The 23,396-nt window shown below is 42.3% G+C and overlaps 1 protein-coding gene across 2 annotated transcripts in view; it reads left to right on the top strand.

Moving 5' to 3' along the window:
- Positions 1–1,412: 1,412 nt before the first annotated feature.
- Positions 1,413–23,396, top strand: part of CPEB4 (cytoplasmic polyadenylation element binding protein 4) — a 36,504-nt gene continuing 14,520 nt past the window's right edge. For both annotated transcript variants that reach the window (XM_088063650.1, XM_014253105.2), the window contains exons 1-2: positions 1,413–3,442; positions 12,162–12,243. In XM_088063650.1, coding sequence (XP_087919776.1) covers positions 2,321–3,442; positions 12,162–12,243 — 1,204 coding nt within the window. In that variant the 5' untranslated portion in view covers positions 1,413–2,320. The remainder of the gene's footprint in view (positions 3,443–12,161; positions 12,244–23,396) is intronic.

The raw sequence follows: 23,396 nt of genomic DNA on the forward strand, positions 1-23,396 counted from the left end.
ATTTTGATATTAATTTTCAAACTTTATTTTAATTTGTGTGTTGTAAATACAGCATCCATCCCCAAAATGAAGTCGTGTATAAACCAGATCTGCAGTAGCCAGACTTTTTGATGCTTGCCCTTGGACTACTTAGGTCGCATGTATGGATGAAATTTTTTGCTGTGAGGGTGGGGAGGCCCCGGCACAGGTTGCCCTGTGACAGTGGGGAGGCCCCATCCCTGGAGGTGTCCAAGGCCAGGCTGGACGGGGCTTGGAGCAACCTGGGATAGCGGAAGGTGTCCCTGCCATGGCAGGGGTGGAATGAGAAGCTGTTTAATGTCGCTGCCGAGCGCGGCGGCTGGCTGTGACACCGGGCACTGACAGTGACAGGTGACGCCCTGCCCTGCACAAACATGGCGACCGCCGCGCTCCTCACTCCAAGATGGCGGCGCCGCCGGCATCCGCCTGACCTCCCGCCCACACCTAAGATGGCGGCGGCGCCGCGGGCGGTGCGCGCCCAGCCCCGAGGTGGCCGCCCCGGCCGGGAGTCCCTGCCCGCACCAAAGATGGCGGAGCGGCGCCGGGCGGAGCCGGAGCCGGTGCCGGGGGCGGGCCGGGGGCGCGGCCGCCGCCGCCCCGGAAGCGCCGCGCGGCCCCCGCCAGCTGGTTGTCATTTGGTGCGGCCGCTCGGTCCGGGCGGCACGGGCTGGGCAGCGGCCGCGCGGGGACCAGCGAGGTACCGGCTGCGGCGGCCGCCGGGGGGGTGGGGGGCGGGGAAGGCGGCAGAAAAAACACACGGAAAAAGACGCAAAACGAGGCGGCGGCAGCGGGGGCCGCGCGCCGGGGACACGTCGCCGGCCACCGAGAGCTGTCGATCGCCTCGTCCTTCCAGCTCCCCGCAGCATCGAGCCCGCGGAGATCCCCCCGGTGCGGCCGGTACATGAGGGGCACGGCCCGGCCGCAGCCCAGCCGAGCCGCCGCAGGGCAGGGAGCGCCCCGAGCCGCCGCCGGAGCCCCGAGCGCTGCGCCCCGAGCCAGAGCCTGCCCCGACCCCGCCGGGCCACCCGGGAGAGCCGCTTAAACACCTTCCATGGGGGAGAGAGGAGCCCGGCCGGCCGCGCCTTCCCCTCCCTGCCGGAGGCTGCTGCGCTGCTGAGGTAAAACCCCTCCTGCCTTGCCCGGCTCGAGCGAGGGCGGGGGACGCGCGGGGCACCCTCAGCCCGGCCCCGCTGGATGCCGAGTGCCTGAGGAGGGAGCGCGTTCCGGGGGCTCGCTGGGCTGCGGGAGCCGCGATTCCCGGGGAAGGAGGCGAGCCCCGCACCACAAAACACCCTCCCGGCAGCAGAGAGCGAGAAAAAACCTCCTTCCCCTTCCTCCTGCACAACTCGCTGTCCCCTCCCTTCCCTTTCCCGAACGGTGAACGCTGATTTCTGAGATGAAAACCTTCCTCCTCGGACAGCCAGGACTCATATGAAGGACACGCAAATATTGGATCATAAATAAGAAGCGAGTCTGGCGAGCTCAGAAACCCAGCCCAGAAGGAGCAGCATCAAGAATCCACCCTTCTCCTGCACAACTCACTCCCCACCCAACACACAGAGAATACTGATTTCCTGAGATAAGATCTTACCCCTTTAAACAACCACACACGCACACACACGGTGTATATTATTGCTAAATATAATAGGTTAAACCCAGCAGCACGGGATAAAGCCTCTTCTGCAACTCACTCCCCCATTTCACCCATCTGAATGCTGAGATCCTGAGGTAAATTTTTCCCTTGTCCACAGCAAAGACTCTTTTTGAACAGGACACAAATATATATTAGATTATAGAGATGTATTAAATTATTCCAGATTTAAATCTATTTTTTGCTGCCAAGGGGTTGAGGGACCAGACGTCATTGTATTTTTTTTTTCCTCCCCTCCTAACTCATTTATGGGCGAGTCAAGGCTGCTGAGGAGGAAAAAAACAGGATAGTTAGAATCTCTTTATCCTTATTTCCCAGAAGCTTATTCTCTCATTGCTGTGCATTTCCTTTAGAAAAAGGAAACCTCTTATTTTGTGAACCAAAGATTTATTTTTCCCTTCCTCCTGGCCAAAGGAAGGAAACGGACACAAATTGACACATTGAAATAGTTGAAGAGATCTATCTTTTGCAAAAAAAAAAAAAAAAAAGCAAAACATCTTTATCCAAATCTGAAATAAATAGCGTGGAGGGAGACACTGGAATATCTAGCAAAAACCAGAATACTTGCTAATCTTGCCTCACAAGAGGACAAGCTAAACACTAAACATCAACTTGTTCCTACAGGGAGGATTCAAACCCTAAATATAATAAATGGGGGATTACGGGTTCGGAGTGTTAGTGCAAAACAACACTGGAAATAAGTCAGCTTTTCCAGTCAGATTTCATCCACATCTGCAGCCTCCACACCATCATCAAAATGCAACCCCCAGCCCCGCTGCTTTTATAAATAATAACACAGCTGCCAATGGCAGTAGTGCTGGGTCAGCTTGGCTCTTTCCTGCTCCAGCTGCCCATAATATTCAGGATGAGATTCTGGGGTCAGAAAAATCTAAAACTCAGCAACAGGAAAAGCAAGAGTCCCTAGAAAAACAGCAGCTTTCCCCTGGTCAAAGTCAGGAAGCAGGCATGCTCTCTGAACCCGAGAAAGCTAAAACTGAAGAAAACCAGGCCGATAATTCTTCAGAGAACGGCAATGGAAAGGAGAAAATAAGAATAGAATCGCCGGTTTTAACAGGATTTGATTACCAGGAGGCTTCGGGGCTCGGTACTTCGACACAGCCCTTGACATCCACCGCATCTTCTCTGACTGGTTTTAGTAACTGGTCTGCAGCTATTGCTCCTTCTTCTTCTACAATAATCAATGAAGATGCAAGTTTTTTCCATCAGGGAGGGGTCCCTACTGCCTCAGCTAATAATGGTGCTCTGCTGTTTCAGAATTTTCCACATCACGTCAGCCCTGGCTTTGGTGGTAGCTTTTCCCCCCAGATCGGACCCCTCTCTCAGCACCATCCTCATCACCCCCATTTCCAGCATCATCACAATCAGCATCAGCAACAGAGGAGGTCTCCTGCAAGTCCTCACCCACCTCCATTCACACACAGAAATGCTGCTTTTAATCAGTTGCCTCATTTGGCCAATAATCTTAACAAGCCACCTTCTCCGTGGAGCAGCTACCAAAGCCCATCGCCCACCCCGTCCTCCTGGAGCCCCGGCGGCGGCGGATACGGCGGCTGGGGAGGGTCCCAGGGCCGAGACCACCGCCGGGGACTGAACGGAGGCATCACCCCCTTGAACTCCATCTCGCCCTTAAAGAAGAATTTTGCAAGTAATCATATCCAGCTGCAGAAGTATGCACGACCCAGCTCGGCCTTCGCTCCCAAATCCTGGATGGACGACAGCTTGAACAGAGCTGACAACATTTTTCCTTTTCAGGTGAGCGCACTCTGTTGTATCCGTAAGAAAAAAAAACCAGCCCTCCCCAAAGAGCATTAAAATAGCCCTGGTTGTGGGATTTCTGTGCTTGCAACTGAAAAAAACCATATGGCTAACTCAAAATGTCATAGTGGGAATGATCCTCCAAGCTGTGATTCATGGGTTTTTTTTTTAACAGTGATGGTCATAAATATCTATTGCCCACCAGCCATCTGTATTGGCCACTTTGCTTCAGCTTAATACACACAGACAGAAATAGCCAATGAAGAAATTCACTGACAAGTATTTCAACAAAGAAGAAAAAGGAAAAAAAAAAAAGTGCCTGGTGGAGTATGAGAGATCTGAGGCCTTTTAAAGTATGCAGCAATGTACCACATCTGAGAAAAAAAAGTATAGAATGATCGTGTTTGGTTTTACAGTATCACATGGGCTTGCAGTGCAACATAATTTCTGTAGCATTTTTGGGGGAAAATTTGCTTTTTACAAATAATGGTAATCAGTGCAGTTTGTTCTCCTCAGGAATGGCAGCAACTTTTGGTTACAGGCCATTAAATCAGCACTAAAAATAGATGTGGATGAGATCAGTTGGTGGTCTCCTGTATTTTGCTGTGGCCTTCTCCTGGCAGGAGGCAGGTTGTCTGGCAGCTCAGCCTCTCCTTCTGGGCTGACTTGTTATGAATTTGAAAAGAACTGTATAATGTTGAACCTAATTTGCAGTAGGAATTAAATCAGAAGTCCCCTTCTTTTCATCTGACCACCAGTTAAACCCAGCTTTTATGTGTGTGTGCGCCTTTTGTAAACTCCTTTAGGGTGAATTAAAAGACCCAAGAGTTCTTTTACATTTCCAGGGTTGTTTTTCAAGCTCTTCAAATGAGGGCAAAAGTAAAATTCTCAACGTGATTGCAGTATTTCTTGCCATGCTGCAAGAACCGGGGTGACCTACTTAAATACAATTTCAAAGATACAAACTGTGCAATGTGTCTCATGATGTAAAGAGACAGAAATACAATTAACGGTGACTTTGTGGGTTTGGGGATAGTTGGGTTCTTTGCAAACTGCAGGTTTTTGGTGGTGTGCAGGCCCTGCTGACAGCACAGCAGCTGCTGGCAATAACTTTCCTTCAGAGCCCTTTTTTTCCACTGCAGTGCTACTGACTGGTTCAGTATCAGGTAGAGCCCTTCCAAATTTAGAACGCAAAGTAATAATTGATTTTAATGTCAGGATTTGTAATGAATATAATGAAGCTGTGTCCAGCATACCCAATTTATCCAGTGGAACCATTAAAAAAAGGGACCCAGCTGGAGCTGGTCTTTTTTCAGCCTCACTGCAGCGAGCCTTGGCTCACGGTTTGATTCACTCTGTACCCTGACACGTAGCTGATGTTGAGAGTGACAGAATGAGATCAAGGGTGTCCTTGCTGCTGTGTAAGCCCCAAATATATACACAGGCAGAGCAATGTGCTTGGATTGGCATCAAGGAAATTTCAGGAAACTGGCAAAGTCAACCTTGACTTCTGGATGGTGTTCCAGCCACAGAATAGCAGACACATGTAGTTTGATCATGGTAAAGAAATCATTTTGGTGTAGCATGTTGGTGTCTGTTTACATAAACACTCTGATGAGGCTGTACATGTCAAGACCAAGTCTGACACTCCTTCATGCCAAGAAAAGGAAAGTGTGGAGTGAAGTGCTTTCCAGTCTGCTACTATCACTTCTGTGAGGAAAAGGGCAGGGCAGCAGAGCAGGACTTCAGCACTGCAGCCCTAGAATGATGCTGATTAATTTTGAAGCCATCTTGGACAACCGCTTATTGCAACTTTTTTTTCTTTTGTATAAAATCATTAGCTCCTTTGGTCACTTCAGCTGAGCCCTGAAAGCACAGTGAATTTTTGAATCACTGGAAACAAATGATGTAAAATTTGACCTTTGATGTAGTTTTATTTTTTTCTTGATTATGCTGATTCTATTTCTGACTCAAAGCAGAATTTTGCTTATTACATATATAATATTACATATATATGTTGATGCATCTCTCTCTGCCCCTGAAGTATCCTTGCTGATGCAATCATGTACTGGACAAGGCTATTTTGTTACTGGAATCTTCTTAGATTCCTGTTTAGGAAATAATTGAAAGCTGTCTTTGCTGCAGCAACATAATGGAGTAATTTGATACAACAATCCCTTTCATTTAATATTTATGTTTTGCTGCTTAAATCATTAACAAGCGGTGCTGCAATCTAGTGAAAATGAGTTTCTTTAGAAGGCAAAATGTAAACCAGCAATTGCAAATATTGGGGGATCACTTTCTTTTTTCTTTTCCTCAAAGGTCGTGTCTATTCCAGAGCTTGGTGACACACATGATTCTGTCTGTGTTTTGATGGAAATCTTGGGGTGACCAGGAGTTAAGAGCTCTTTTCCTTTTTGGAGAGGATGGCGTTGCATAATTTCCCTGTAAGCCACTGATGTGCTCCCTTCCAACATCCCTGCCCATGGGATGAAATGGGTGCTCCAAATGGTGCAGATGAAAGGAAAATACTATGGTGATCAGTTTGATAACCTTGCAATTTGATGATGCCTTGCCTTGGCACTGAGAGCTGCGTGCAAAGCCTGTGCTCTCTGCTCTAAGTGTTTTCCATTTGGAATCCTGTCTCCTGCAATTCCCAAACGACAACGTCCGTAGGAACCTCTTGCAGGGATGGAACTGGCATCAAGGTCAGAGAAGACTTAACCAGATCTGTTAATGAAATTAAGTTTTGATGTTGTGCTTTAGCCACTGGGCAGGCTCCCCCCTTCAAAGATCTTTTGAAAAGAGAAAAGCCATTGTTCTTTGTGTGTTCGTTTGAAAAGGAAATGGTCTCCAAATGAAAAAATGGTTCCTGAATTAAAATTAAAAAGCAAAAAACGGAGTCTTTTGGCTCACAGAGCCTTCCCTGAGAATTAATATATGAAAATACTGTGACTGTGGCACCTTACCAAGTTAGTGATTTTTAAGAGTAATTCCTTGTCCTTCTCTCCCAGCAGCACTGACAAACTCGGTGCTCAGTAATTGCATTTCACGGCCGCGCTGCCTTCAAGATTGTTTTGGCTTTCCTTTGGCTGTGTACTTGCACTTCCTCATGAGTGGAACATCCTGCCTGTTATGCAATGCATAAATCTTGCTTTGATAGGCATTTCCAGCTTTCCAGATCTCATCTTCCGTGCGTGATGATGTTTTTTAAATGGCTCTCTGAAGGCACAAGCAAGTGAAGCAATAGTGCTCAGCTTTCTGTAAAAATGCTTTAAAAGAATTTGTGTTTCTTCCCGGAATCAGGCTCGAAAATAACTGCCCATTTCAAAGAATTTTGTACATGAGAGCAGTTCATTGTATCCACTTGTTCAAAATGTTTTTTCCTTTCTTCCCCAGTGGCTGGTTTCCAGGTATATAACCCCTTCCAAATCCAGCCAGGGCCTGTGCCAGGGAGCCTTGCTCTTCCCCCAGGCAGATATGGAATGTTTGAGAAAACACATTCGTGATTACAAAACGTGTTTGAATTCCGACCTCTACGTCAGCATTTGTTTGCCCATAGAAATGGCCTGATTTAATAAGTGCATTAAACAAATTCACAGGGAACTGGAATTAAAAAAATAGCCTCTTGAATGCGTTTGCCAAACTTTCCTCTTGAAGGGATCTTGCAAATAAATTTCTTTACCGTTCCTCTTTATTTTAATATTTGGGTTTGAGGAACCTTTTCATAACTCACGATGGCTGGCTGCACAAAAAAGAGCTTATTTATTTTGCAAAATTTAATTTTTTATTCTAGCAACAGCAATTATTCCCAATAATTTCAAGGTATCTTTTGAAAAGAGAGCAAATCCTTGAAGTTGGGTTTTTAAACCTGTTCCCCCATTTTTTCTGTAACTCCATCAGCTGTGCATTAGTGTTTTAGTAATTAGTAATTAGTGTTTTGTGTGCTGTTCCCCACAGCTACTGATCTGTGGGATCAGCAGCACTCTAATGTGGTATGACATGCACAAGTTAAGTGCTGTGGAAGTTAACACTGTTCTTGTTTTCTAAACTTACTACTGACGTTAATACTTGGGCTTTGGCCCTCCTGTGTGTTTTTGACCTCAGGGTTTCTGTTTAAAGAGAGCTTTTGTTAAGAAGCTATTTGAATTATGTTTGTCTTTTTCCTAAGATTAAAAGGAGTACTCTTATTAAGCATTTTGCATTGGAAGTTGCATACTTAGCAGCCCAGCAAAGAGTGAGAATACACGATATCATGGAAAACCATTTCTGGAAGATACTGAAAATCATTCTGGAAGATACATGGTGAACTTAAAATGCAGCTAAAATAGAATCACACATGTTACAAACATTTCCAGTAAAGGTTTGTCATTTCTAACGCTTAAAAAGTTCAAGTTGGACTAAATTTTGTGTTTTGTGCCCCTTGACTTTTCCAGCTCTTTCTTATTGTTCCCTGGTGAAGCTATAAAAGATGATCTGGGCAGAATACAGCAACATCCTTTCAGGAAAAACCTGTTTATTCAAAGCCTTTAATTCACTGGATACTGGACTGGGAGCTGGTATAGAGCATTTGCAGGGTGCTGGGAAGGAGGAGAAGCTTCCCCAGAAGCATAATCCAGTCCAAATTTGTGTTGCAGTTGAAAGAGAAGTGTGGAACTTGTATTTATGATGATAAATATGGTGATACTGCCTCTCATGTGCCTGAGACACGTGGCATTGGAACTGTGGGAAATGGGAACAGGGTTTCAGAAAGTTTCAGGCTTCTCCTGCTGTAATTAAGGTACAAATGTAGCTGAGAGGTTTTTGATTTGCACAAACGTTCTGGTTTGACAAAGATTTCAATGTATAAAACAAGCCCCAATTTTACAACTACACCTACTCCATAAATGCTGATCAATAAATTGCTTAATGCAATGACATCTTTTGCATTATTATTGATGCCTTGGACTTCAGATCAATCTTAAGAGACCAGACCCAGTCTTAATTACCAGCAAGTGTTCATACCTTGATTTTTTTGTGCAATTTAGGATTTAACAAATTGGGATTTATTGGGAGGCCCATCCTGGGAAGTGCTTTCGGATTCTGGCATCTTAATTATTCAGGTGATGCTGTGGGTGCAGATTAAATATAATGAATCTATAATGAATTATTAGTTAAATTAAATGTGCATTTTTCTGATATGCAGGAGAATTAATGTATGGGATTTTTCAATTCAAAGTATGATCTTCCTGTGCAGGAAAGATTCACGTGGAATTTATTTTGCATGGGAAGATGACCCAGTGTGTATCATACATGTTAGGTACCAAGTGACTGTCTTTTGGACATGAAATGTCTTTGGACTTTGAAAAATAAAGTTGGAACAGGGATTAGAATTTAATTATTTTGCAGGCAGAGATGGCCAGGGTAGAGTCCTGAAGTGGTTGGTTGGTTATTGTAGGACATTTCCAGACTCAATAACTCATTTTTCACCAGATCTGCAGGCTGTCACCTCTTGTACATTGTGCAAAAACATCACTGCTTATTCCAAATTATGTTTAATGAATATCTTCTGAAACGTTGGCTGAAATTTTAAACACACTCATGTGCTAAGACTGCAGGTTTAATTCTTTCTTTTTTGTTCTTTTGTGGCTTTAGTTTGTTTAATTTGGTTTGTGTCTTGTTTGTTTGGGTTTTCTTTTTTTCATTTTTTTATTGTGTCCTTGTGTTTACCTGATGTTTTTCTGCTTCAGTTCTGTTTCCCAAGGATAAAAGTGTGTAGCCCTTGAGCCCTCTGATAAAGCAACATTTTAGATTCCCTAAACAAACTTGTGTAAAGCCAAGTTCTTTCGGAACCCAGGTAAATAATATCAGGCTGTGGTTGCCACATTTTGTTACTGAATTGTACATACTCTGCTTTAGTCCAGGATAGTCATTACCCCTGTATATTTTCTTTATAAATAAATAAGTGTACAGTAGCAATCCAGCTCCGAAGCACTGTAACTTTGTGAATTGCTTCGTTAAAACCATCACCATATTGTTATTAACTCTCTCTACATTAAATCTTTTAAAGAAAACATTTTTTTCCTAAGTTCAGTGTGGTTTATATGCTTAAGTAATATGTAGCTGAGAAAACCCCACATTTAGTTACTGATTTGTGATCAATATCTTGATTATTGGAGCTATTTTTGATGTTCTGTGATGAAATGCAGAGTTACGCATTTCCTCAGGGGTTTGGCCATTCCCACCAACCTTCATCAGCCTTTATTTTTTCTTTAGGTGCATAATAAATGGATATATTTTAGATCTGGTTCTGGTAAAATGTCCTGGAAAATAAGACTGATGAAATCTGTCTTGCTGTTTTCAAAGGAGTTTCACTATAAAAAGGACTTTAATTTGTATAAAAATTTCTCAAAACTACCAATGGTGACTTTCTCTAGTAGTGTGCAGCCTGTCAGGGCAAATAATCAACTTAACTACTGCAATTTTCTTTTTAATAATAAGCACTGTGCAAACCTGTGACCCAGCTTGGCATCTTGGCTGGTCTTTATTTAGGCCTGACATCTTTTCACAGGGTAGATGTACAGAGTCTTCCTTACGTATCCCAAGTTTTAGGCATTCCTCCTTTTTCTGGGATTGCTGATAGCTGCAGGTGGGAATATCACCATAATCTTTTGTATCATTGTGCAGGGTTGTGTTTTAAAGAGTTTGCAGTGGGATCTGCAGTTTATGGACATCACCCTGAAAAAGCTTGTGGTTCACTTGAAAAGGAAAATAAATTCCTCAGCACCAAAAGCTTCCATTGGAGAATGCACTTCCCTAAGAGCCAACCAGTTCAATTCACTTTTTTCCCTTCAAATGTTTAAATTCTCTGTTCTCATTATTAAAAATTAGCATTGCAGCAAAGCCTTTGTTCCTACAGCTCAAGCCAACATAACACAGATATTTTAGAGAGAAAAGAGTTGCTTCAGGCACAGGTGCTCAGCACAATGAACTGGGAATTGCTTGGCCCGGGTCACTTCCTTTGCGTCTCTCATACAACTGAAATGTGAAGTGCCACAATTCCACAAAGATTTGGAATTACTGAGGATCTGCACTCTGTGAAACATGGGGTGGGTTTGAGGTTAACACAAGAATTCAGGAAGGAGAAGCTGCTGAGGGACATCAAGTTTCCAGCAAATGCTCCCACCTGTGTTTTAGGCTATTTTGGTCATTTTGTGAAGACTGGAAATGCAGAAGTTGCCTTTTAATATCCATTCCTGAATTATTCAACTGTTGGATCCTAATGGATCCAAAACCTGAGGGCTTGTACTCACTCCTGCTAAGGGATTCTAATGTAACTAGAGTTTGAAATAGGTAAGCAATGTTTAAACCAAACCAATAAAATAAATCTGCTAGGAAAAGCAGGAAACTCTAGGAAATAAGTGAAAGAAAAGCACAAAATTTAAGAATTTAAATGCTCCTGATATTTTCTCTAAGGTGCCTCAATTATCTTGTAATAGAAATGACTAAGGAAATCAATCCTATAGGGAGACAGAGCAGTGCTGTGCTTTTTATAGCAAATTTGATATTTGCTAGACTTAATAAAGGAACTGGTTCCAAACTCCGGCCTTTTTAATGCTATTTGAGACACAGCACATCCGGGTTGGAATACGTGGCCTGTTCTGTCTCAGTAATAAACTGTTCTGAAGAGAGGAAAAATACCAGGAAATTTGATTGAAAAATGGTATTTTTTAGTGATCAGAATGTAATTTACAACTTGGAAATGGATCAGGAGCTGGTGAGTTCCTGCTCTTGGAATAGTCTGAAGTATTTGAAGTGCAGAATGAGAGATCAGTGAAATCAGGAACGGCCCTTGCAACACACAATCACTCCTGCTTCAGCACTGAAATAAAGCACTTTATAACTCACCACTGCCTTTAAAAATATTCCAAGCTGGATCTGTGTGCTTTGGAGAAATTTCAGCTTCACAGCCAGTGTTAGGGACAAAAAACACACTCAGTGCTGGAATAACAAGAGTTGTGGAGAAGGAGTCAAGAGCAAAAATGTCCTAAATTGCTCACGTTTCTCTTGTTTGAACAGAGACTTTCCACTGCTTGAGCTCAGTTCAGAGGGGATTCCTCAGAACAGGAATGAAATCAAATCTTTAGTGCTGATGGTAGAGAGCTTCTCGGACAGAAAAAGAATTAAAATCAGGCTGGATTAATGTAATTGTATAAAATTCTATCCAAGTTGTAATGTACAAATACACAGAAAGCATGGATGTGTGAATAATATTGGGGATTGGAATGATTTTTACTCCTTTTGGGATCTTTTATGACACTGTAAAGATTTGAGAGATTACAAGAAATTTCAGTTCTTCTGAATTTGCCAATTAAATTAAAGCACTGCCAGGGTATTTTACTTTGTGCATTGCTCCTCTAACATCAGATTTGTATGATATGGAATTTCTTGTTTGGTTGAGAAGGTCTGACCTGTGCATGTGTTAAATAATGGCTTTGGTTTATAGAAAGGAGAAATAGTTGGTGTTAGACTTCATTGGTTATGATTAGGTTATTACAGATCATATGTAATAATAATTTTTAATATTCCACAATAAGAGCAAATTTTTAATACTCTTCTATCCCTTGGCAGTATGTAGTTTTTGCTTAATTCTGCTGTGGTTATGCAGAAGAAAATTGAAGTTTTTGTGTTTCAGGTGCTGGTGTTTAACAGTGGCTCTGTTTGTGTTTGCTTGCAGGATCGCACGAGGACTTTTGACATGCACTCACTGGAGAACTCCTTAATTGACATAATGAGGGCTGAAAATGATTCACTGAAAGGTAAATTTAGACAGAGATTATTTCCTGCAGTAAATAATTGGGGAGAGGGGCTTATTGAAAATAAAAGACTCCAGTTTTGGATAGGAAAAGCAAATTTCCCTTGTGCACCTGATGGCTTTTTTCAGTTGTGTGAGTGAAGCTGTTACAGCACAGGAGCACTTGAGGGTGTCTGTCCTTGTCCAGAGCAGAACACAAACTCGGGCTGACCTGTTGTGTCACTTGCCAGGGGTTTGGATCAACTTCAGGAATCTTGTGCGGCTCAGCAAGAAGTAACTTTTTGCTTAATAGGGTTTTCTTAATGAAGTCATAGTTTTTTCTGTCTTGGGAAGGAATGAGGTTTATCCATGTCCTTTTGAGAAAAACAGAGTATTTTGTCTTTTTTTACCTTTTTGGAACCATTGGGAAAGGAAAAGAGAGGTTGAAGTGACTTGCATTTGGGATTTATCTCTTTTTCTTCCTTTTGTTTTTTTGGCAAAGGTAATCTTGCTTTGGAAATACCTCAGCTTACAAAGTATTCAAAGTATTGTCTGCACATAATTTTGTCTGAATAGAAACTGCTTATGGTCAAAAACTCAGAGCTGTAGTTTCACGTCCTGTAGGATGAGTAATCCATTTCAGTTCAGTGGTTACTTGTATGAGTGGAGTAGTCAAATTCTCACACACGCTTCTTATCTAACCACTCACTTTTGTTACCAGTCATGAGACCACTAAAAAAAAAACAAACCTGCTCTTGTGGTTTCTGCAAGTAAATTCCTTTTGATATCAAGGCTTGTGGTGGTAATGAAATCTGACTTGTTTTAATAGTGATTCTTGCTCAGAAGACCAACCTTTGATAAACTGGCAAGAACTTGTGTTTGTTGCCTTCTCTGTGGTCTGGAAATGCAGCTCGAGTTTCCCGTCCCCAGTGCTGTGCAGAAATTCAGTGTGGTGAGAAACGCCATGTAATACTTGCCTGTTGAAAAGACAAGGAGAGCTTGATGTGGATAAAAGTGATGCCAAATGAATTAAAACCCCAAAATATCTTCCTCCCCTTATGCAGTGGGGACTAGGCTTTTATTAGTAACAAGTACTAACAGCTTTTATTTGGTTTATTTTCTGTCTGGCAACATCCCATGCCCCCAGCATTGAATATAGAACCAAGAATGAGGTGCTCGTCCTTGATTGAGCACCTGGGATTTGCCCCAAAACCTTCTATTCATCTGCCAGGCACTCCCAAACTAGGTTACAGCTCTGAAATCTGCCCCAGGGTGACATGGCCATGGGACAAATAAAATCTCCCTTTAAATCAGAATTTAACAAAGACAGCTTCATATGTATTTATGGTCAGCTGCTAAGCAAGGGTACTTCTGAAAGTAGCTTGATGTTTAGTTTAAATGCTTTGAAAAGGTTCTTTGCAGTTGAACTATTCCTTTTTGAGTGCTTAGCATGTTTTAAGAGTGATGGAATAAGTATGTCAGCAAAGAATACAAATAGTTCTGACACGCATTAATGCCTGCTTTAGCCTGAGTGTTAATCCCCTCTGCAGAGTCATCTGTGGCTGCTCTGAAGTTCTGTGTGCCTTGTCTCACACTGATTGAAACATAGGGATATCAATCATGTCCTGGGCTGGGAATAATTGCTTAGGTTCCTTGTGAATTACACTGTTTCACAGTTAACAGTTATATAACTGTACAGAAAAAAGCCTCAAAGCTCAGGTGAGACATTTAAGTGACTCTACATGAAATAATTAGTTCTGAAGCCTCATTTTTCAAGGATCTCCTCAGCAAGAACATGAACTTTGCTTCCAGTGAAGTGTGCAGTGCCTGAATTTGGCTGTGCTGCTCTGGCACAGCACACACTGACTTAGTTCCTGTCGTGTATTTAAGGAATGGATCTTTATTCAACCCAGTATCCGCCGGGCCATGGTAACACTGCAGAGATCATCCCTGAGTAGGGTGGGGTCTGCAAGGAGAGGAAATACCTTTAGTTAAACCAACTGATACAGCTGGAAAAAAACTGTAAACTGCTGGGACAAAACATTCCCCATCAGGCCTGGAGTTGGACTGGTGATCACGAGCCCTTTGTGTTTATTTTCCATCTGCTAACACAGATCCTGTCTCATGTTTTCTCTTTTCTTGCCCCATCTTTATTTAAACCTCGGATATAGAAATCTTTAAATAGGACAAATTATGGCTGTCAGCTCAAATCTTGTTTGCTGTTTCAAACACCTGCATTTAAATCAGCAGCTCCATAAGAAGTTTTTCAGTTTGCATTTTAAATGGGTTAATCAGTGCAAGCAGTGCTTTGAACTAAAGTTGGATACTCTCAGAAAGGAAAAGCTTCTGGGTTTGAGACTTTAAAAATAGCCTGGGCAAGACAGTAATAAAACACACTGTGGAGAGCAAGCTCAGAACGGCATGGAAATAATTCAGATGATCTAATAGGTCTCACTGCTATCTTGTGAGAGGTTTAATCCTGCCTCAGCATGAGTTGAGTGTGTGACACTAACAGAACCCCCTTCATATTGCCATGGACTGCCAGAGAAAGAGGTACTGTGTAAAATATCCCATCAAAACAACTGAGAGTGTGGGCATGATAATAGACATCAGCCACAGTTTGGATCCTGCTGTCTCTGGGACATCATTTCCATCTTTAAATGATATGTTCAGAGCAGCAGGCTGGGAATTCTGTAATAAAATCAAAAGCAGGAATTCTTCCAAATGTAACAAAATCCATTCACAGTGTGTTCTTCGTGTCTGAGGTGATTAAGCTGTGTTAGCTTTGGATTTGTTTAGATCAGTAATAATTATGTTCTTAGGTTGTCTTGCTATATGAAATAAATAATATTTTCTCCGTGAGGTTAAGAGGTGAATCTTACAGTGATTCAGTGCACTCAGTATTACCTTTTAATGCTTTGAGTAGGCATTTTACCATTTTCTCCCCTTCTTTTAAGGTATATTTTTATCCCTGCTCAAATCCTCTTCCTTTGCTGAGCAGCTGCCATTTCAATATGTTATTTTTATCCAGCCCAGTGAGTGTGCTGCGTGCTGCACAGCCAATGTCAGCCTGCAGAAGCCTTTCCCTGGAGACTTAATTGCATCTTCTTTACAATGTACTCGGCCTCCCTGAGCTGAGCCTGGGATCCAGAGCCTGATTTTTGAATCTGGGTCTTCCAGATGGCAATTTGAGCATTACTGTAATAGTAGTAGATTGACTAAATATTTCCTTGTTAAGTGACACTGAAATGTCTTTAAATGCTTTATGACTGGTTTGCTACTAAAATATCCAATATTTCAGTTCAGAATATCAGGTTATTGCCTGGAAATGATGCAGGGTGGGATGGATGAAAGCAGCAGGCCAGGACTGCAAAGCACTCCTGCAAAATCCAGGTGTGAGCAGCTCAGTGTCTGCAGGAATCCTGTGACTGTGACACAGTCTGGAAAACTAAACACGCTTCTGCACAAAAGGGAAGAGTTTAGCAGCGGAGTAAGGTCAGACCCTGGGAGGGTTGAACAGCAGCCCTAAATTTTCATTTTGAAAAGCCAGAATGCTGGGAAGTTGCACCATTCAGGACTTTTCTGAGCAAGTGGAGAGACCAAGCTGTATTCTTAAAGCAATCATCAGCCCCTTAATATAAAAAAAGCATGTCAAAATTGAAGAAAATATGTAAACCTTATAAAATGTTCTTTAATGAAAGGAATCCAGATAGTTTTGAGAGCTTTTTTGAATACTGGATAAGAAGAATCTGAACTGGTTGTTTCTTTTCGAGCCATATGGATTATGTTCTTATTAATGGAGTAGAATGGGACATTTGGGTTTCTGTGTGATCCAGAATATTACTGAGAACCTGCTGAGAGTCAGTCACAATTCTCTTTAGGGAAGTTTAGGATCCTTTATATTTGCACAAGACAAAATCTGACCTCTTTTAAAATGTAAAGTAATAGAGTTTGAGGTTTTTCATAGCTGCAGTGGTGGTTGCAGCTGACTTTAGGATTGATCTCCTTGGCCAGAGCCTAAGGGTTACTCATTTGCAATTTTTTAATGGATCCAGGTTCAAATAAAATGAACAAACCCTTCCTTTCCGGCTGCAGACAGTTCAGGTTTGCCTTCATTTTCTTTGGAAACTGTTGATGAGTTATTGGGTGAATGTTTCATTCCCAGGATCTTCCTGAATTTTACCTCCTATGCCAGGAAAGGCTAATGGGATTTGCAGACCTGAGTGCCTGTTAATTAAGAGGAAAATCAATTGTTTTGCTGTATCAAAATATTGCAGAACTGGGTCTAATAGCACTGAACTACAGCCCATGCTGGGAGAGCTCTGGTTTTACTTCACCCCTGCAGGATTTTGAGGTGGGGAACCTTGATGTGTGCTCTGTCCAAAACAGAGCCATTAAGCACCAAAGCACAGGGTATTGATGTAACCACCCTTTGAGACCAGGAAATTCCATTTTCTGCCACCTCAGAACAGTGCAAAAATCCCAGGGTTTTCTGATTTTAGTCCAATTTGGGAATCAGTGTCAGGATTCCTGTGAAATTCACTGGAGCAGACCTGTTTTTCTGTCCACTCATTTCTCCCAGGCCTCTTGCCATGCTGTCCCATCTCCAGAGCCTGCGTGGAAAATTAAATGCCTCTCATACTTCTCAGACAAGATATTTCCTTGGAATCCATGTGCTGGAAATGATGTGGCAGTCAGAGCTCTTTAAAACACAGCAAAACATTGAAATAGTGCTGAATATTTTCATGTCTAACTCGGTGATTTGATCTTCAGAAGTGGTACAGCCAACAAAATCGTTCTGAATGCCGTGACAGCAGCCTTGCTAATCTGATTAAAACCTCTCTAAGGTTTTCTTGCTTTCTTTTTTGTATTTGTGGCTTCGTGAAATTAATTCCATCCTTATTTTTTTAGAAGTGTGTTTAATCTTCTGCTTTGTTTAATGTCACTGTCCACCAAGTGCATTTTGTTTAGGGTTTTTTTGTTTTTTGTTTTTTTTTCCTGAATTTTTGCTTTGATAATCTCTGACCATTCTGGATCATCTTCAAAGCTGCCTTTAATTTGGAGCTGTATTTCATGAGTGGTGTCTGTTCCTTGTTTTAGAAGACACTGAACTCTCCTGCCTCCCTTCCCAAACTGCTCAAGCTACCTGTCTTTTTCCTTTTTGCTCACTTTGTTCACTTTTTGCCTTGATGTTGAATCGTTTGAGTCTTTTGTTAGCTGCGTTTTGCATGATCTCTGCCATCATGTTTGTGAGCCTTGAAATGGCATGAAAGTAGCAGAAAGAAAAACCTGAAGTGCTTTTCTTAAAAAGGAGTTAAAGAAGAAATTGGTGTAATGAGAAAAGGGATGACTTTTTTGCAAAAATAAGGAGATGAACACTGAGGAGTGAGTGTAAAAGGGAAAATTTGGGTCCTAAGAAAGTCATAATTTCTTTAGTCATAGGCAGCCATTGCTTATACCCAGGAGTGACTAAAATCTGAATTTTGCATCAATTATTTAAGATATTTCAAGAAGGAATCACGATGCATATAGAATTTGTGTATCGAGTATCCACTTCTTTTAATCCAGCATTAGCTAAAATGATAACAACTATTGCTGAGGCGAATTTAAAAACACATTTTAAAGTAGATTTCTCCATCCTTGGCTTAATGCTTTGTGTGTTGGAATGCAGATTGGTCAGCTGGGAGGGCAGGTTTTTTCCACTCCAGTGTTGATGGTTGGGCTGTCAGGTGAGTGGAGCAGTGACGTGCTGCCTCCAGATAGGCACATGTCAAATGAGGTGCAGGGAATGGTATTTCAGCTTTACTCAGAAATCCCATTAGCAGGAATCCCAGCTCAGCACTCAGATTGGGTGTGAGAAATAGATAAATGTTATACATGGAACGTGGGGATACTTATATAAATACGTACTTGTATAAACACTGCTGGTGCCTGGTCCTGTGCAGCACTTTTGAATCCAGGCAGGGGAAATGATGATTCTTTTAAAATAATGTTTTCATTTTCTCTTCCCATTTGGATTGGGTGTGGGGAAGTGTGTAGTACAGTTTCATCAAGTTACTGAGAAAATGAGTGTCCTACCTGTGCTCTTCACTGGAAAAATGAAAAATGGGGAAATGTTCCACTGCCCAGACTTCAGTGTGCTTCATCACAGAACTGTGGAATGGAATGGGATGGGTTGGGTTGGGAGGACCTTGAAGCTCATCCAGTGACACCCCTGCCATGGCAGAGACACCTTCCACTGTTCCAGGCTGCTCCAAGCCCTGTCCAGCCTGGCCTTGGGCACCTGCAGGGATCCAGAAACAGCCACAGCTTCTCTGGGCACCTGTGCCAGGGCCTGCCCACCCTCCCAGGGAAGAATTTCTTCCCAATATCCCATCTCTCCCTGCCCTCTGGCAGTGGGAGTCCATTCCCCCTTATCCTGGCACTCCCTCCCTTGGAAATTGTCCCTCTCATGTTTCTTGTTGGCTCCTTCAGGCACAGTTAGGTCACCCCAAATCCTTCTCTTCTACAGGCTGAAAAATCCCACTTTTCTCAGCCTTTCCTCATGGGTTGCTGTTGACTTGCTTGTGTTCCTGTTCCCTTCTTGTTTGGGAGTGAATTAAGAGGATGGTTAAAAAAGGAACCAAGGCACTCGTGTTGCATTCCAGGCTGTCTTGTGATCATTCCTTCCACAGACAAAAATAAGTTGCTTTGAACCTATTATTGTACTTAAGGAGCTGCAGGTTTAGATCTTGCAGTGTAAATCCAGCTTTTGCAAGTCACAGGCAGGTAATCCAGGAAAAAGCCTGGACAGAATTCCTGGTGCAGGAATTGGTGATGGATTGGACAGATACCAGAGCTCTTGGGGGTGAAATGCTGCATATAAAGAGTACAGGAGCACAGTGATACAAACCGTGGCAGCAAAGATTTGGGAAGGTTTTACACCTTCTCATAAGTTGTTCCATAAATTCTCTACTAGGTTCAGTAAATTCTTCTTGTCACTTACAAAATAAATTTTATCTAGCAATATTTAGCCTATGACATCCCATTCCTCTCTTTCCTCCTGTCAGAAAGTCTGTCATTAATGAAGTTACCGTGTTTGAAGTAGTTTTGTGGTTGAGAAGCTGATTCCTGTAATGCTTTTCCTTCTCCCAGCTGCAAACTCTGCCTTTCATTTCATATTTTTCAAGTGAATACAGTAATACTTGAAGTGTTCAAAAGATAAATGCTGCCAATTATTCCATATCACAAACTGGAAGATGTATTGAGGCAAAAGATGGGATGTTTTTATAACTTGGTGTCTATTCTCCAGCAGTCATACATGAATATAAAATAAAGCTGAGTGCCATGAGCAGCAGGGCGCCTGCTTTCCTGATATACAGGATAATTCCAACTAACATCCAGTCTCCAGCTGATGGTTGTGCTCCATCATTTGCTCCCCTGTTTTTGGTTTCTTATCTCACACCCTGTGGGGAGAGCCTGGAGAAGAATTGGAATCAAATACATACAATATTTAAAGCTCCCACTTAAATGGATTTGCAGTATCCCACTGGAATATAATTGGAATTAAGGAACAAATATTGACCCCTGGTAGACAAAGCTGTAGCTGTGCCTAGGATTTGTAGTGGGTTGGTTTAGGAGATTTCTCTGTGTTCTGCTGTTTGATAGCAAAGAAACTTCAAAGTTACCTTTGAAGCTTCTGTGTTTTTGAGATGAAGGAGACTGAATTGGGTTTGTCACATTTCAGTAGTTTAGTGGTTTGGAAATGTAGGAAAATCCTTTCTGGAGGTTCCTTTGGACCAGAGGCCCCGTTGGGCTGACAGAGCATCAGCAGCAAAGCAGTGACACTGCTGCTGGTTTTTAAAGCCCTGACACAAGCTGAACTCGGGGTTTCCAGAGTTAACCTGCTTTATCCCATTTCCCCTTCACCCTTAGGCTTGAACTGTGGAGTTCCCATCCCTGGAGGTGTCCAAGGAAGGCCTGGACGTGGCACTTAGTGCTCTGGGCTGGGTGACAAAATTGGGATCAGTCACAGTTTGGACTCAATGGCTTTGGAGTGCTTTTCCAACCTAAATGATTCAGGGATTCAGTAATTTCTGGAAGCATGTCCAGGGCTTTTTGGCTCAGTTGCCCAATCTTGAATTATCTTGAATTATCTTGAGCTCCTGACAGAGGTAGATTTGAAGCTGGGCTCTAGTGGCAGAGTTGGAAGAATGATTCTCCTTCCTGTCCCTGCCTGGGAATCAGGGAATCCCAGAATAGCCAGGCTTGGAAGGGACCTCTGGAGATGATCCAGTCCAACCACTGCCAAGGCAGGGTCACCTGGAGCAGGTGACACAGGGACACATCCAGAGAGGGAAAACAGTCTGGGGGGGCTTCCTCCCAAGGAGAATTCTTTCCTGGCTGTGACTGCCCCATCTCTCCAGTGAGATTTTCTTTAGGCAGTTTAAAGCCTTCTAAACTTGCAGCTCATTCCACAAGCCTTGGAAACAGTCGCTTTCCCTTCCAGTGTTCTCAGCCTCTCCTCCAGCCTTGGTTATTTGATGTATAAAGTTGTCAACACTCCCTGTTCGCAGTTATTATGCTGAGAATCTGCTTTCTGCCACTCATTCAGGTTCTACCTTTCTACCATGTGAACCCAATTAATTCAACATAATCACAGGTAAAAACAGTGTTACTTACCAAAGGATTTTGCAGGATGATTCTCCACAGGGTTTTTGAAGGAAAGAAACCTCTTTACTTTTTTGTCTGTCAGTTGTTTTGTGATGGTGACCTGGAACTGAAAATTAAAGATTCTACTCAGACCTGTACTTGAGTGCTATGGAATAACAGAAACTTTATTTTGTTCCTGTTCTTGACAGAAGGAATGGTAAATACTTGTCTTCAGGCATCTGGCTTTACTTGAAATAAAGCATAATATTTGCATCTACAAAAATACTCCTGTTTTTCAGCATTTGTTTGGACATTTTGGACATAAGGTAGAGCTGTATTTCTTTTTTTTTTTTAAATCTCTTTTTACATTGTGTTTCTTTAAAAGTAAATTAGGAAATATACAAGTTTTGGCAACTCTGCTGCTTAATTTTGCAGAATTGGTAATTCAAAAGGTGCTAATCCTTGGTTTTGTGCACTGAAATTTAGGCTTCTTTGCTGGTTTCATGCTGACTTTGACATTGCTAAAAGTGTGTCTAATATACATTCTTCAGATGTACATATAGAGCTGCTTAATTTTTCTAAGACTGTTTTAAGATTAATAAAATATTATTGGAACAGTTTTCACTCTTTGAAGTTTGGTAGCATTTGAAATCCACAAAAAAGGGAATCTCTCGTATTCCCTTTTAGTGGCTTGGTTTGGAAAACAATTTTTAGGACAGGGATCTCATTTGACAGTGTCAGAGATGGCTGGGACTGTAAAATGTGAAGTTCTGACAAGGCATAGATTCACTGCCAGTACAAATTTGGTACCATTTTGTCCAGTTTATTCTGTTTTGACAGAATTTCTCCTGGATCAGGTGTCCTGGGCTGCTGCCACTGCCATGTGTGGGCTCTTGTTCCACAGCCAGCATGGAATAATTCCACATCATGTGCTTGGAATAATTTGCCTGGAATGAGATTAAGTGCCTGAACTGGGCAACGTTTTTGCACACATGCAAATGTCTCATGCTGACACTCATGGAACTGGTGAGGGATCCTTTCAAGGCTTAGAACTGAAATCAAGGAGTGCATAAAAGCAGAACTTTTTTTTTGCTTGCCTCAGAACCACAGAATCACAGAGTGCCTTGGGTTGGAAGGGTAAAGGTGATTTAGTTTCACCCCCCTGCCATCAACAGGGACACCTTCCACTATCCCAGGCTCCTCCAAGCCCTGTCCAAGCTGGCCTTGGGCACTTCCAGGGATGGGGCAGCCACAGCTTCTCTGTGTCAGGGCCTTCTCACCCTCACAGGGAAGAATTCCTTTCCAAAATCTAATCTAAACCCTCTCTCTGTGAAGTTTGAGGTCATTCCCCCTTGTCCCATCACTCCAACAACTTTTCATAGTATTACCTGCTTTCATGCTGAAATTGTCATCTAAGAATTAAATTGTAAGGCTCTATTAAATAGAAAGACATATTTATATGTGTAATACATGCAGATAGATAAGGTTTTGCATGTTCTAATTTAACAAAGTATATATAGCTCTCTGCAAAATCCCTGCTTAGGTCTCTACATTTAATAGAGATAATTTAACCCTATATATATTAAATAGAGATGTTGTTTAGAATTTTCCCTTTTCTTCCCTTGGTTTGGTTAAGCTGATGTTTAATTTGTTCCCTGGTGAAACAGGGCTCGAGGTGACCTTACAGAACCTCTTGTGAAATGTCCTCTTACCTGTGGCAGAAACATGTGATCCATGAAACTCGTAGTTGTGAAACGCAAAGCGATGATAAAATCTCACTCTGGAGTTAGAACCAACCGTGCCTGCCCTCAGGGAGTAGTGGGGGGAAAAGGTAGTAAAATATTAGAATTCATGTTTTTAATGGCCTTGTGCACAGTGTTATCAATCTTGATATAATTGCAAAGTAGAGTTGAGTGTAAAAAAAAATGTAGGAATAAAGCTCTGCTGCTATAATGGCTAAAGCAGATTGTGCTTCAGTTATTTTTCTATAATTTAAAAGTAAAATTCAGGCAAGTCAAAATGTTTTCTCTGGTAGATTCAAGGATATCCAGCTCACTTTTAGAAATAACCCTGTGGAATTTTGATACTCCTGTTTCTGTACAAGTCCTAAGGGAAACAAAGGACAGCTTGGCCACAGATCACCTTCCCAACTTCAGTGAAAGCCTGAAACTCTCAGATAGTGGTCATATTTACTTTCCAACATAAACAACTGCTCACCAATGGTAGTAACAATAGAGAAAACCTTATTATGCCCCTTAAAAAAAAAATCTGGGCTCTGACACTTTGCTCCAGTTATAAAATATTTAACAAACAGCTGCTGATGGTATAAATACAAAATGCACCTGGAATCAGCAAGAACCAGGTGCTCAACCTGGGCACAATTTGTGCAGCACAAACTCAGAGCAGATTTGGGGTTTGAGTGATTTAGGATCCATGGATTTTTCAAGGTTTTTCAGCAGGATGTGTTTTTGGGGTTATGCCCAAGGTGCTGACAGGCTTTGTGGTGTTTCCTATGGAGGGAAGAGGGCTCAGCACGTTTAATTGGAG

This window comes from Pseudopodoces humilis, chromosome 17, assembly GCF_049639895.1.
Source record: "Pseudopodoces humilis isolate 2021_Gansu_Grassland_sample_001 chromosome 17, ASM4963989v1, whole genome shotgun sequence".
Taxonomy (NCBI): Eukaryota; Metazoa; Chordata; class Aves; order Passeriformes; family Paridae; genus Pseudopodoces; species Pseudopodoces humilis.